This window comes from Myotis myotis, unplaced genomic scaffold (assembly GCF_014108235.1).
Source record: "Myotis myotis isolate mMyoMyo1 unplaced genomic scaffold, mMyoMyo1.p scaffold_m19_p_7, whole genome shotgun sequence".
Taxonomy (NCBI): Eukaryota; Metazoa; Chordata; class Mammalia; order Chiroptera; family Vespertilionidae; genus Myotis; species Myotis myotis.
In genome coordinates, this window is record NW_023416379.1 from 18238651 (window position 1) to 18254308 (window position 15658).

General features: G+C 39.5%; 1 protein-coding gene across 3 annotated transcripts in view; it reads right to left on the reverse strand.

The window, feature by feature from the left end:
- The window catches only part of LOC118660552 (protein LEG1 homolog), a 23093-nt gene extending 11163 nt beyond the window's left edge, over positions 1 to 11930 (reverse strand). For all 3 annotated transcript variants that reach the window (XM_036318114.1, XM_036318113.1, XM_036318112.1), the window contains exons 1-2: positions 11792 to 11930; positions 137 to 376 (exon numbers count right to left, since the gene is read on the reverse strand). In XM_036318114.1, the coding sequence (XP_036174007.1) occupies positions 137 to 376; positions 11792 to 11903 (352 nt within the window). In that variant the 5' untranslated portion in view covers positions 11904 to 11930. The remainder of the gene's footprint in view (positions 1 to 136; positions 377 to 11791) is intronic.
- Positions 11931 to 15658: the final 3728 nt, after the last annotated feature.

Genomic DNA, 15658 nt, shown 5'->3' on the forward strand with positions numbered 1-15658 from the left:
GAAAAGGAGTAGGAAGAGGAAAAAGACAAATAATCAATTTTCACAAAAGTTGTGTTATATATACAAGGTAATGCTTCCTATTTAATTTTCAGTTAAGTCAAAGGGTCATTGTAATGAAAAAGAGAGTCATTCTTACCTGTATGATATTGCCATCCATGATATATAGGTAATCCCCACAAAATATTTTGTTCATTTTCTGGTGCAAATTTTTCAAAATACTTGGCTGTTTCATTCAATAGGATTTTATATGCTCCTTGTCTTTCAAGGTAATGCCAGAAATTAATGATGTACTTTCCATTTTCTATCTTGTAATCACTAAGCTTATCAGGACAATCTTTCCACAGAGGGGGATATGCATCTGAGAGACTGGATACCACTGCAAAAGAAGCAAAATTGCAGCCAATCACTATACAAGCCCAGGAAAATGGGAAGTCCTGGTGTTTAACCTGGAGATTAAAATTATGACAAGAAGTTAATGAAATTGGAGGAGGAAGTCATATGATTTTTTTTGCACATCTGCTAATAAAAACTCTTTATTATCTTTACTAAAAATGATAGGGTGGGGAGATATAAAGATAATGAGGTACCTATCTTGTTAATGATCTTCCAAGTAAATAATGTTGATTATATATCAGTCTTTAGACTTTTTAGTAATGCTTGATTTCTTCCTAAATTTATTTCTGTCTTTCATATTAACTATAATAATGAATTATATGTCATCTCCAGAGGTATTGTATTTTTTTTTAAATATGTTTTTATTGATTTCAGAGAAAGGAAGGGAGATGGAGAGGGATAGAAACCTTGATGATGAGAGAATCATTGATTAGCTGCCTCCTACATGCCCCACAATGGGGATCGAGTCCACAACCCTGGCATGTGCCTTAACTGGGAATTGAACCCTGACCTCCTGGTTCATGGGTCAATGCTCAACCACTGAGCAACACAGGCCAGGCAAGAGGTATTGTATTTTAAAAGATAGCTGTTGATCTAAACTCATCTCTATTGGATGGCATTTAGCAACTTAAAAGTATAAAGTAAATAATTTTAGATAGAATTTGAAAGATATTTTAGTGATATTTTTTACTTTACCAGATCTTTTTTACATGTCGGTAATGTGCAAGCCCAGACTTGTATGTCAGACCTGTTAACCCAAATCCGACATTAGTAGGATCTGAGGCAAAGGTAGTTGATTTGGGGTTAAAAAAAAAAAAAAAAAGGAGGTAGAAAGTAAGGAAAGGAGGATAAGCTAATACAGGAAGAGATGGTTGGCTTGCCTCCACTAAGGATATGGCTGCTTAATGTTGTCTTGGAACTAATGAAGACCATTATTATGAAAGACCCAGTGGCCTTGAAAGAAAAAAGTGAGCGGAATTTTGTCTAATCATCCACTGATTAAGATGACCCAAAGGGTAGGAACTCTCCTGCCATTCTTCTTGCACAAGTCGGAGTGTCAAACAGCTTCTTACGGGTGTCCCAGGGAACAGCAGAGGAGTTGAAGCCCAAGGCAGGAGGTAAGGGGTACAGGTGAAACTGCAATACAGCTGCCAGTTGCACCTGCACAAAGCCGGTCTAAGCCTGTGTGGAACTGGTCCAAGCAGCACGGAGCCAGAGAACCCAGCAACCTGAAGCTGCCCAACAGGAATGCACAACAGTCACAAGACAAGCTGCTTTCTCTGGCCAAGCACTTGGGAATGTTCTCTGACCACAGTGAAATCAAGCTGGAAATCAATAACAGAAGGACAACAAGAAAATTACCTACAGCCCAGCTGGCATGGGTCAGTGGTTGAGCATCTACCTATGAGCCAGGTGGTCATCCCCAGTGTGGGGCATGCAGGAAGCAGCCTTTATATAAAAATATATATTGTTTTAAAAATCCTATTTCCACTTGTTAATATATAAACATGCTATTGATTTTTGTTTTTTCACCTTGTATTGTAGGTAATTTTCTTTTTAAAAATATATTTTTATTGATTTCATAGAGGAAAAGAGAGGGAGATAGACATAGAAACATCAATGATGAGAGAGAATTATTGACCGTCTGCCTCCTGCAAGCCCCAGCTGGGAATTGAGCCCTCAATCTAGGGCATGTGACCTGACTGGGAATCGAATTGTGACCTCTGGATTTATAGGTCGATGCTCAACCACTGAGCCATGCCAGCCAGATATGGGAACAGGATTTTCTAAGTGCCATTTACAATAACTTCAGAAAAATTTAAATATTTAGGTTAAAATATAAGAAAACATGTAAGGAATCTGTGTGATGCAATAAATCAAAGAATACCTAATTGCTTGTAGAGACATACCATACTCATAGTTTGGATAATCTAATAGAGTAGAGCTATCAATACTCCCTATATTTATATATAGGTTCCACCAAATTCTTATCAATAGCTCAACAAGATTTATTTCCCCCAAATATAAAAAATTTTACTCTAAAATTTATATAGAAAGAGAAAGACCCTATATTATCTACAAACTATTTTGAACTATAGGAATACAGCGGGAGGAGTCATTTTCCCTGGCTGCATACATAGCCACAAAAATCAAGACAATGTGGCACTGTTGGAGGACTAGGCACATAGATTATGAAACAGAATAGGGAAATGAAATAAATCTACACAAATATGAGTAATTTTTGACAGAGATGCAAAGGCAATTTAATAAAGGAAGGATAGATTTTTGAGTAAGTGATGCTAGAACAATTGGACATCCCCAGGCAAACAAATAAACCTCAGAGTAATTCACACGCCTTATACAAAAATTAACTCAAAGCAGACCAGGAAGATAAATTTAATACACAAAACTATAAAACTTCTAAATAAAAGAGGATAAAAAAATTTTGAAACCTATGATTAGGCAAATAATTCTTAGACTTGAATCCCTGAGCACTTAAAAGTAAAAGTTCAAAAAAAATAATTTGATAAATTGGACTCTGGAAAATTTCAAAAATTTGCTGTCTGAAAAATAGTGTTAACAGGATGAAAAGATAAGCCATAAAAGGAAAACTGATCCATGGGACTCAGGAAAAAGTCTTTAAATTTCCCTCTGTGAAAGAGTCTATTATGAGGAGGAAAAGATAAGCTACAAACCAAGCAAAAAGTATTTGCAAACCACATATCCAACAAAGGACTTGTGCTCTAGAGTCTAGTCTAGACTATATAAAGAATTCTCAAAACTCAACAGAAAGTAATCAAGTTAGAAAATTGGTCAAGACATGAATAGCCATTTTTCCAAAGATATATAGATGTCAAGTAAATACATGAAAAAATGTTTAGTTAGCATCTTTTAGCCATTGAAGAAATGCAAATTAAAACCACAATGAGATATCACTGCATACCTATAAGAATGGTTAAAATAAAAAGTAGTGATAACACAAATGCAAGTATGTTCATTTGTATGTTGCTGGTGGGACTGTAAAATGGTATAACCACTCTAGAAAATAATTTGGCAGTTTCTTTTAAAAGTGAAGACCTTTGTTTAAGAATTAAAAAACAGATTAGTCATTTCTAGGGGTCAGGGTAGGGAAGGGATGAGATAAATGTGGATACAAAAAGGTAGAATGAGGAAGTCTTGTGGTGATAGTATAACTCATCATCTTGATTGTGATAATGATTACATAATGCTACACATGTGATGAATTTGCATAGAGATACACATATATACAGGCACACAAATGAGTACAGGTATAACTGGTACAATCCGAATAAGCTGTATGGCTTGAACCAATATTAATACTTTTGTTTGATAATATAAAATGTTCACATTGAGGGAGTTTAGGTAAATGGCGCCTGTATATTTCCTTACACTTTCCTATGAATAGAAACTTATTGTGAAATAGTAAGTTTTATTAGAAAGTGAGAATACATATGTGTTACTTTATTTTATATAAATTTGTGCACGGGTGGGGTCCAGCTGGCCCGCCCCAATCAGGGCCAATTGGGCCCAGCTGGACAGGGGGAGGGGACTCTGGAGGTTGGCGATCCGGCCCCGCCCCCCTGGTCGAACTCCCAGTTGAGGGACAATTTGCATATTAGCCTTTTATTATATAGGATGGCCAGTTTCCTCTGTGGGGTAATACAGGTTTTAAAAGTTGTTGATTTTTGCTAATTTCTGAGTAGAGAAATGGCATGCCAGCATGTATTTAATTTGTATTTCTCTTATCATGAATACGTTAACACAAAGAATATAACTGTCAAAACAGATTCACATGAATCTGAAATTTTTCCCAACCGAAGCTTATTAATAATTTTTAGGATACAAGCAAGAAGCAGACATACACAGAATTGATTTTGGAGGGAAAGAAGGCTTCAGACACTGCATCCTAATTGTCTTTTTCTCCTGCATGAATGTGCAATTTGCATTTGTTTTAAAAGACAAGTTCTGAACAGCATATGCAAATATACTGTCCTCAAAGGCAGTGATTCCACTCCTAGGATTCCCAGTCTTATGTTCTGTTACTAAGATAGGTTTTAAAAAAGCCTATGAGATTAATTTTCATCATCAGCTCAACATCATAAATCCATAAATTCTATGCTTATTTGCAATAAGTGATCTAAACAGATGTGATCCATCCTGCCTGATAAAAGCATTTTTATAGAGTAAGTCCCTGCTATTGTTTCACTAGAGGCCCAGTGCACAAAAACTTGTTCACTCAGGTGGGTCCCTTAGCCCGGCCTGTGCCCTGTCGCAGTCTGGGGCCCCTCAGGGGCCCCTTCCCCTGGCTGCTGGCACCAGTTTTCCTCTTGTGCCCAGAACCCAGGCATTCGCTCTTCACCGGGAGGGGCTGGCAGAGCAGGCTTCACTCTTTGCTCTTCGCTCGCCATGCGGGCCTTCGCTCACTGGTCCTGCCTGGGGCCAGCCGGCTTCATTCTGTTGCTTGGCGCCTACCTATGCAAATTAGACGCCATATTTTTTGGCGGTTAATTTGCATATAGCCCTGATTAGCCAATGGGAAGCATAGCGAAGGTACAGTCAATTACCCTTTTTGTCTTTTATTAGATAGGATAGCTAGCTTGTGTACTGGGAGATGTTTTAAGGGAGGACAAGTATATGAAGAGGGCTGATCTAAGTCAATCATAACCAAGGGCATTCTGCTTAGCAAGGGATGAGACAAAACCTGATATTAATTTACTTCCTAATAAAGAAAGTATAGCCTTTTTTCATGTTTAAGTGACATTTGGATATCTTTTTTTATGTTTTATTGATTTTTTACAGAGAGGGAGGGAGAGGCACAGAGAGTTAGAAACATCGATGAGAGAGAAACATCAATTAGCTGCCTCCTGCACACCCCCTACTGGGGATGTGCCTGCAACCAAGGTACAGGCCCTTGACTGGAATCAAACCTGGGACCCTTCAGTCTGCAGGCCGACACTTTATGCACTGAGCCAAACTGGTTAGGGCTTGGATATCTTTTTGCCAAACTTTTTTCACATCCTTTGCCTCTTTCCAAAATTTGGTCCTTTTTTGTTTTTCAGTTGATTATTAAGATTCTCTCTCTTTCACACTCACATAAAAGTGATGTTCTTGATTTATGATTGCCATTATTTTTACCATTTTGTGATGTGCCTTTTATTTTGCACATGTCTGTATGCTAACCCATATATACACACATGTCTATGTTTATTTCTGTATATATCAGTCTGTATATGTCTTAAACATGTCTGACTCTAAGCCAGTACCAATGGCTCATGCTACACTTGCCCTGACGCCACTCTTACTAATATATTTGTATCTTTTTCACTGGTGGTGATAATCCAGGATCTTATTATCTACAGATATTATTTTTTTGTTCAACCTGGGATACATTCAATATAATAGTTTCAGAATTGCTACCCTGTACTTTTATGAGAAACAAGTACACAATAGAGTACTGTATATATACAGCCATCTTTGACCTCACAGTATCCAGACTGTTTTCTAAAATTACACCTCCATCTCTAGTCTTCTATGTACCTGCATTTCATCTTGGGTCTTGCAACTACTGCTGATAAATAATCCCATGGCTTTGGTGGCCTCTGAAGTCTGAAGGACATGTGTGCCTCATTTGAGCAGACCCATATGTAGTGGCCTGAAAAGCTGTTCATTTTATTTTTTATTTTTTAAAAAATAAGTCTTTATTGTTCAGATTCTTACAGTTAGTTGTTCCTCTTTTCCCCCCAATAGCTCCCCTCTACCCGGTTCCCACCCACCCTCTGCCCTTACCTCCCCACCATTGTCCTCATCCATAGGTATTTGATTTTTGTCCAGTCTCTTCCCACACCCCCCACATCCCCTTCCCCCTGAGAATTGTCAGTCCACTCCCTTTCTATGTCCCTGATTCTATTATATTCACCAGTTTATTCTGTTCATCAGATTTTTTATTCACTTGATTTTTAGATTCACTTGTTGATAGATATGTATTTGTTGTCACTTTGTTGTTCATAATTTTTATCTTTAACTTTTTCTTCTTCTTTCCCTTCTTAAAGAATACCCTTCAGCATTTCAAGTAATGCTGGTTTGGTGGTGATGAACTCCTTTAGCTTTTTCTTATCTGTGAAGCTCTTTATCTGACCTTCAATTCTAAATGATAGCTTTTCTGGGTAGAGTAATCTTGGTTGTAGGTTCTTGGCATTCATCACTTTGAATATTTCTTGCCACTCCCTTCTGGCCTGCAAAGTTTCTGTTGAGAAATCAGCTGACAGACATATGGGTACTCCCTTGTAGGTAACTAACTGTTTTTCTCTTGCTGCTTTTAATATTCTCTCTTTGTCTTTTGCCCTTGGCATTTTAATTTGATGTGTCCTGGTGTGGTCCTCTTTGGATTCCTTTTGTTTGGAGTTCTCTGTGCTTCCTGGACTTGTAAGTCTATTTCTTTCACCAGGTAGGGAAAGTTTTCTGTCATTATTTCTTCAAATAGGTTTTCAATATCTTGCTCTCTCTCTTCTTCTGACACTCCCATAATTTGGATGTTGGTTCACTTGAAGTTGTCCCAGAGGCTCCTTCCACTATCTTCATATTTTTGGATTCTTTTTTCTTTTTGCTTTTCTGATTAGGCTTTTTTGCTTCTTCGTATTTCAAATCTTTGACTTGATTCTTGCAATCCTCTAGTCTGCTGTTGGATCTCTGTATATTATTCTTTATTTCAGTCAGTGTATGTTTAATTTCTACTTGGCCCTTTTTCATATCCTTGAGGGTCTCAATAAATTTCTCGCAGGTTTCTAGAAGATTCTTGAGTAACCTTATCACCGTGGTTTTGAACTCTATATTCAGTAGTTTGCTTCCCTCCATTTCTTCCATTTGTGACCTGTTTCTTTGTCTCCACATTTTGGCTGCTTCCCTGTGTTGATAGAGTGGCTTTCTGTGCTAGTTGTCCTATAGGGTGTAGCTGGATATTTGTAAACAAGGACCTAAAGTCCTGCCAAGAAGAAGTGAATGTTCACCTCGTGACTTGCAAGCGAGTCATGCTGGGTAAAGATTGCACACAATCTTGAGTTCCTGGAAAATTTACATCCCTGGGAAAGGATATGATTAAAAAGTCGTGGGTAGAGCAGAAAGGGAATGCACAGCTGCAAGTTGTCGTCAATGTGCTATTGTAATGTAGAACAAAACAAAATTTTGTTGATTAACTGCTGATGTACTAACCTCATGCCAAACCCCCATAAAAGCAATGTTTGAGGGTACAGAGTTGCTACATGGCTGAGTGAGCTGTAGACCTCTGTCCAGCATCAATTGCCTATGTGCTCTCGTCTTATCTCTGCGTCTTTGCTTCATTAAACATCTCCCAACAATAGGGCCCAGTGGCTCAGCCTCCCTAATTACCTGAGGTGAACACTCTTGGTGCACCCCTTTGTGGGCTGTGTGCACAGTCTTGTAGTTATGCCTTGATTGCTGTTGGTATCACTGGGAGGAATTGACCTCCAGCCCAATTGGCTGTGAGGACCAGCTGTGTCTACAATGGGAGAACTGCTGTGCTGGAAATACCCTTATGGGGCAGGACTTCCTTCAGTGGGGCTTTGGTGCTCACTGAGTCTGCTCCCTGAGTGTGTCATTAATGGATCTGAAGAGTTGTAACCTGGTGTGGTCTCACTCTGACCACTGGGTACACTGGCTCTTGGATCTCCAAGGAGGTGCAAAGTCAGCCATTGCCTGAGGCCACCCAGCAGGTGCCATAGAAAGATCTTCAGATTCCTTCTCTTTGTTTTGGGTTTGGAGGTGCCCAGATGAGGCACAGCTGTGAAGCAATGCAGGCTGCTGTCCAGCCTTAGGCCTTCTTTTGGAAGCTCTGGGGCTCTTTGACCCAGCTGCAGTTTGTTAGGTTTCAGATTGCAAAAGGCCAGGCCATTCATATGCAAAAGCCTCTGTGCACAGCTTTGGTGGGATTATAAATTGGGTGGGGCAGGGTCTTACGGAATCACTGGGTGGTGCAAACAGCAATGGTTGCCCATCAGCCCTGCCCAGATAGGTCCCTGGGTCTCTGTGTCCCAAGGCCCATGCAGGAACAATGATAGCTGGGAGCACCTCTGAGAGAAAACTGCCCTCGTTTTCCGGCCTGATGCCAGACAGTCCAGTTTCTCCCCGTATGAGTCTGGGTCCCCAGAATCTCACCTGGAACTGGAGTTCAGAGCAGTTGGGAGCTTGTGTCTCCTTCCAGATTGAAAAAGACCACAGTGTACCAAGTTGCCAGCCCGTTTTGCACGCCTCCGTACCTCCACTCTTCCGCACCTCTGCACCTCCTACTGGTCTCAATGCGCTTTTTTCTTTCCCTCTAGTTGTAGAACTTCCACTCAGCCAGCCTTCCCGTGGTTCTGGGTGATATCCATTTTGTCTTTTAGTTGTAGTTTTGATGTGATTGTGCGAGGCAGCAAGTTCAGGTGTTAACTATGCCGCCATCTTGGTTCCTCCAAAGCTGCTCATTTTAGTGAGACTCAGCACAACAGAACTCTCTGCCACTAGTCTGGCTGCCATGAAATCTGCTCTGTCACTTGAACCATATGACCCAACAGAGCAATGGTGCTTGAAGTATCCATGTAAGACAAGGATGCTATATGGAGCCTTCGGGGGGCCCCTATGTTTGAATTGCAGTCCAGACTATTAGGATTTTAGATTTAAGCTCTAGAATCCTCTTCACATAATGGCTTTCCTTTTGAGGAACAATTTCTCCCTTGTTACTGGTTCTTACAGGCCTGACCATGATCTAACAAGTTACCATGCAACCTGAGCAGCCCATCATGAAAGGGCGTAATCTGACCACCAAGCCCATCACTAAATTGAAGTAGAATATAAAACGATGATTTTGAAAAGGCCCTGTAAACACAAGTAAGCTGCCCAACAAAATGGCTCAGATTCCCATGACCCATATGCCTTCAGCTTTTTCTATCCCATGCCTTATTTCTGGCTTCATGGGCAATTCCATATGACCAGTTGTCTGAGAAAAAATAATTGAGTTTGATTTAGAGATGCTTCTGCATGATATATTGGCACTTCCTGAAAGAACACAGTTGAGTCTGGCCAGCATTGATAAGTCTTTGAGCATTGACCTATGAACCCAGAGGTCACAGTTCGATTCCCAGTCACAGTTGTGGGCTCGGTTCCTGGTATGGCAGCTGATCAATGATTCCCTCTCATCATTGATCTCTCTCTCTCTCTCTCTCTCTCTCTCTCTCTCTCTCTCTCTCTCTCTCGTCTTCATCTCTAAAAATATATTTTAAAAAAGAAAAACAAAGTACAGAGCAGATATATTCTCATGCTGTGGAATTCACTGGTCTGACCATGTCCCATCATTCTGAAGTAGCTGGAATGATCTTTGCAGAATCATTTACCATACTTGTGTGGCTGGGGCAATGGCTTCCAGATTTGGTACATGCTAGTTATCAAAGACTAATCCATGGTGCTATTTCTTCTATAGACCTGACTTACGGTTTCCAAAATCAAGGTGTGAAAATCACAAAGTGTCAGTCCTCACTATTATTCCTAATGATTCACTAATAAACTTTTGCTTCTTGTGCCTGAGACTTTGGGCTGTTCTCATCTCATGATCTTAATTTCAAAGGAAGAATATTTTTTCAAGGGGAAACAATAATAGTTCCTTTATGTTAGAAGTTGAGACTGTAAGATGGCCATTTTTAGGTCCTTGTGTCAGTAAATTTACAGGAAGAGAGGGAGGTAAAGATAATATGAACCTATTTTGTTTCTTTCTTACCTTCTTGTTTTAGTCCCCCACTTGCTCTTTTGACCTGCTTACCCTCAAATGTGCAAGAGTAAAGATCTGGGTGGTCTTGTTAATGGATGTAAATTTCTCAAATTCAATATTCTTTTTATTTTATTATTTTAAAATATATTTTTATTGACTTCAGAGAGGAAGGGAGAGGGAGAGAGAGCCCCCACACTGGGGATGGAGCTGCAACTGGAGCATGTGCCCCACCTGACCTGTGACCTCCTAGATTACAAATCAGTGCTAACCATTGAGAAACACCAGACAGGCAAGACTCTCTCTCCTTTTAAAATGACTCATTGATTTGGCCCTAAGGATGGCCTTGTGTAGCCAACACCCAGATGCTGTTAGTACCTAACACCTGCAGCCTCACAGAGCTCCAGTTCTGTTTTTGTCAAATCCCTACAGAGCTTCTCCATCTGTGATCTCAAGTCACCATAACTGAACCTGCCTGAGACTTAATTCATCACCTACAACATGAGGCTTGGTGAACTTTCCTTTCTGTTGGAAAAAGAAGGTATTTTTCAGTTTCACCACTCCTTTAGATATCTTTCACTCTTCTTCCCTCCTTTATAGCCAATTCCAGAATTTTGTCTTTTTTTTTCCCTTTAAATAATTTTTGCTTTGCCTCTCTTCACCACTCTTTAATCAATGTTTATACCTAGCACCTGGATTAGTTCTAAAGTGTCCAACCTGGTCATACCCATTCCATTTACTTCCTTTAGTTAGTCTAACACTCGTCTTGGTAATCCTAAACAAAATTTTTTTTGTCATATTTCTTCACAAAATAAAGTATTTCTATATTTCTTATTGTTCCAAACACAAATACTTGGCCTTCTTACCCAATAGTACACTGTATTTCTGCTCTGGCTGAGCCTTGCTTTCCTTTCTCTCTGTTCTATGGTGTCACTCACGCACACATCACACATCAAACACACACACATCACAAATCACACAACAGGCTTCAGTCTCTGGATGTTGGAACCATGCCTTTCACCTTAGTGAATGCCCACTGTCTTGCACATTGCTCTCCAGAGAGTAGTCACTAGTCACTTGGGCCATGTAAATTAATTCAAATTAAATAAAATCTAAAACTCAATTCCTTAGTCACACTAGCCCCATTTTATGTGCTCAATAGTTATATGTGGCCAGTGTTACGCTACCAGAAAGTGCCCGCACATAATATTTATCAAGGAAGAAAGTTCTATTGGCCAGTGCTAGATACAAAATCCTGAACACAGGGATTATTTCATAAATGTTTGGTACAGAAAAATGAGGATAAAAATGGGAGCCATAAGAGGAGGAAGAGAAAAGAAAATGGAGTTGGTGAAGAGAGAGAGCCATAACCAATTTTTAGAAATCTAATATCTTTTTAGTTTACATTATGTTGAAAATTCATGAAATGAAAAAGAGAGTCATTTCTTACCTGAATGATTAAGCCAGTCATGCTGAAGAGGCAATCCCCATAAAAACCTTGGTCATTTTTTGTGTGCAGATTTTTCAAAATACCTGGCTGTTTGGTTCACTAGGATTTATAGGTCCCCATTCTCTTAAGATATACCCAGCCACTCTTCATTCTTACCCTGTAGTCACTGAACTTACCTGGGATCTCTTTCCACAGAGGGGGGCGTAAATATGAGTTATTGGTTGTTCCAACCGAAGGAGCAGATATACAACCAACTATTACAGAAACCCAAGAAAGATAGGAAGTCATGGTACAAAATTAGAGATTAAGATTATGGCAAGGCTTTTATTGGGGAATTGAGGCAGGAGTCATAGTATATGTTTATACCTAGCCAATCAAAAGTTTGCATTCCTTTTCCTAATGATAATAGGGTGGAGATAGAAATGTTACCAATGAGATTAGGGTGACTCCCTTGCAACATAAGGTTGCCAGTCTTGGATTTTATTCACATGACTAAGTAAATTTATTATTCAATGATTGTAAGACTACATAAGTAAGCATTTTCAAGAACTTTAAAAATATTTTATCATGTATCAACATTCCTGTATACTCTCCTTAATGTTGCCCATCTAGAAATGTGTGTGTGTGTGTGTGTGTGTGTGTGTGTGTGTGAGAGAGAGAGAGAGAGAGAGAGAGAGAGAGAGAGAGAGAGAGAGAGTTTTTCTTATTTCTAAAATCCCTACTTACTTGAAGGAAATCTTTCAGCAGTGAATTTATTTACTTCTCCACAAAGGATTTTGGAAGGATTGGTGGTTTGGACCTCAGTGAAATACAATGAACTTCACTGGAATGGAATGCAGTGCCTTAGAAGGCTGTTTCCAATCATTAGCCAGGTTCAAACAAAAGCAATTATCAGTCAAAGCTTATTGCCAAAGCTGTTTAGACATTGACTAAATATTGCACTAAATGTTCATATATATTTGAATTTTTTCCTGGGCTTTATCTTCTATTCTATGTCTTGGTCTGTTGTTTCATAATTCACATTACTTTACATAATGAAGCTTTGTCATATGTTCCAACACACCTATAGTTGTTTTTTTTTAATCTTCAGATGTTTTTCTGACTATTCTTTCTTGTTTATTTTTTTTCTAGACAAAATACAGTATCTGCTAGAAAATTTAGATTTTGGAAAAAAAATTCCTATGATATTTTTATTTGGATTATATTATATTTCAGATAATCTTAACACTTTGATGAAACTGAGTCTTTCTACACAAGCGTTTGTTACGCTTTTCAATTCATCCTCTTAGAAATCCCTATAAAAATGGAGATAAGAGCAGTTCAAAATTAAATTATTTTTTCAGTATGATGAAGACAACACAAAAGTCAAAACTGAAAGCACAACACTGAGAACATGTGTAGGTAATTATTTAGTTTCATAAAGAAATAACTAGAACTTTCAAAGTAACCATTGAAAAATAATTTAAAATAATTCCCAGTTGTCATTCAGACTGTGAGATAGATTTCTGGTTACCTAACCCAATGTCCACTTGGAGGATCCACACCTCAGCAGAAGTGGCCGGTGATGGCAGCCTCCATGGTAGTATCTCTACTCACCGTGGTACTGGTTTTTCCACCTCCACCTGAGCTCACCCTGCATTGCTTGAGGAAATGGTAATGGTCTCTCCTGAGGCAGTTGCCATACAAAACAATGTTGATTCTACTCAGAACCCACCCTCACTACTTTTTTTCCCTTTAGACCTACTATAACTACACTTAAGTCCCAGCAGGCTCCTGATAATGAGGTACAAAGTGACATGTGAGAAAGTATGCTACACTCCAAAAGAACTACTTGAGTTTTCAACTTTATACAAGCAAAATTATACAAAGCAGAATTATAGGATCAGGATTTCTCTGTTTAAACTGGAAAAAGCCATATATAGATGCATACCCAGGGAATCACACATTCATGGAGCCAAGCCATCCCTTAAATCAGCTTCAGAATTTTCTATAAAGACTTAAGGAATAAAAGAACTGATTGTAAGAGTGACATTAGTTTAGTGAAGCAACAACATGCAATAGCAGAATAGAAAATGTGTTGAAATTTTTATGATATTTGACTTCTTTCATAGAGTGGCTTTTATTTTGTGGAAAAATAATATGACTTATATTTCCTGACTAATTTGTATTGCTAAGAAATTCATTTTAAAAAACTTGTGTTATCACAAAATCACTTAATGTACTTAATCATATAGCTTCGTGTGAAAGCCTTGAAGTTTAGCACAATGGGTTCGGGGATGTGGGTTCCTTTGAAGCTTATCCTTAGCTTATTTTGATTGAATTAGCCCCAAACCAGCAGCAGTCTTTGCTACTTACTACAGGGAGACAAGGATAAAAAAAGCAGAAGAATATATGAGAATCTTGGAATAAAAAGATAGGTGTTTTCCCAAGTTTTCTTCTACTGGGATAGGGTAAAAGAGAAAAGTCTTTTGCAAATGTAATATTGATCCTATATAATAATACTATATAATAAAGAGATAATATGCAAATTGACCCTCACACCCTCATGTCACAAGATGGCCACCCCCATGTCATCACAAGATGGCTGCCACAGATGGCCACCCCGACATTGTCACAAGATGGCTGGCAGGGGAGGGCAGTTGGGGGCGATTGGGCTGGCAGGGGACCAGTTAAGTGTCAATCAGGCCGGCAGGGGAGCAGTTAGGGGGTGATCAGGCTGGCAGGCAGGTGAGTGGTTAGGAGCCAGCAGTCCCGGATTGTGAGAGGGATGTCCGACTGCCCGTTTAGGCCCAGCAGTCGGACATCCTCTGAGGGGTCCCAGATTGGAGAGGGTGCAGTCTGGGCTGAGGACTCCCGCTGCCTCCAAATGCACGAATTTCGTGCACCAGGCCTCTAGTTAAAAATAATATTCATAGTGGTTTTAATACCACTCTCCCCAATATACTAAAGAGACCTAGTGGTCTTGGGAACTGAATATGATATGTGATGACAACAGGATCTAGCTAGTTAACTCAGATAGAAACAGAAGAGGATTCCTTTCCTGGTAATGGGCAGCACTTGGTCACTGGGATATAGTAATTGGTGAACAGACTTTGAAGATCACTAAACTGATGAAGCATCATGCTTATAGCCAGCTCTGTGCCAGGGCATGTACATTAGTTCCCAATTGCTGCCATAGTAAATTGCTACAAAATAGCACTTATTTATTATATTAGAGTTCTGGAGATCAAAAGTCCAACTATTGGTCTCACCAGGCTAATTCAAGGTGTTAAATTGGACTGATTCCTTCAAGAGATTCTGTAAGGAGGATCCATTTCCTTGTCTTTTACAGGTTCTAGAGTCCACCTTCATTCTTTGGCTTGTGATTCTTTCCTCACAGCACTCCAGCCTGTGCCTTGTCATCACATCTACCACCATTCCCACCACTCGCTTGAATCTGCCTGCATCCCTCTTAGGAGGACCTTGTGATTACAGTGGGCCCACCCTGATAATTCAGGATGATTTCCCCATTTCATGATCTTCCTTAACAATGTACCAAAATTCCAGTGGCTTAAACAATGTAAATGTATTTTCTCACAGTTGTGGAGGCTGGAAGTCCAAGATCAAGGTTCTGGCAGGACTGATTCCTGCTGAAGGCTGTGAGGAAGGATCTGTCCCATGTCTCTTCTCTTTCTTCTCTCTCTCCTGGTGATTTGTTGGCAATCTTTGGTGTTCTTTGGCATGTAGAAACATCGCATGATCTCTGCTTTCTTTTTCTCGTGGTATTCTCCCTGTGTGTATGTCTGTCTCCAAATTTTCCCTTTTAATAAGGACACCAGTCATAGTGGATTAGCCTAACCCTATTTCCCCCACCCTAATGACTTCATTTTAACTCAGTTACCTCTATAAAAACCCTATCTCCCAACAGGGTTGCATTCTGAGGTACTGGTGACTTGGACATATGAATTTGGGAAGGAAGGGGGGGGTGCACAATTCAACCCATAACAGAAATAGACATACTGTGGAGGCTATTTATCATTTAGCTTACCATAGCATGTTCCCAC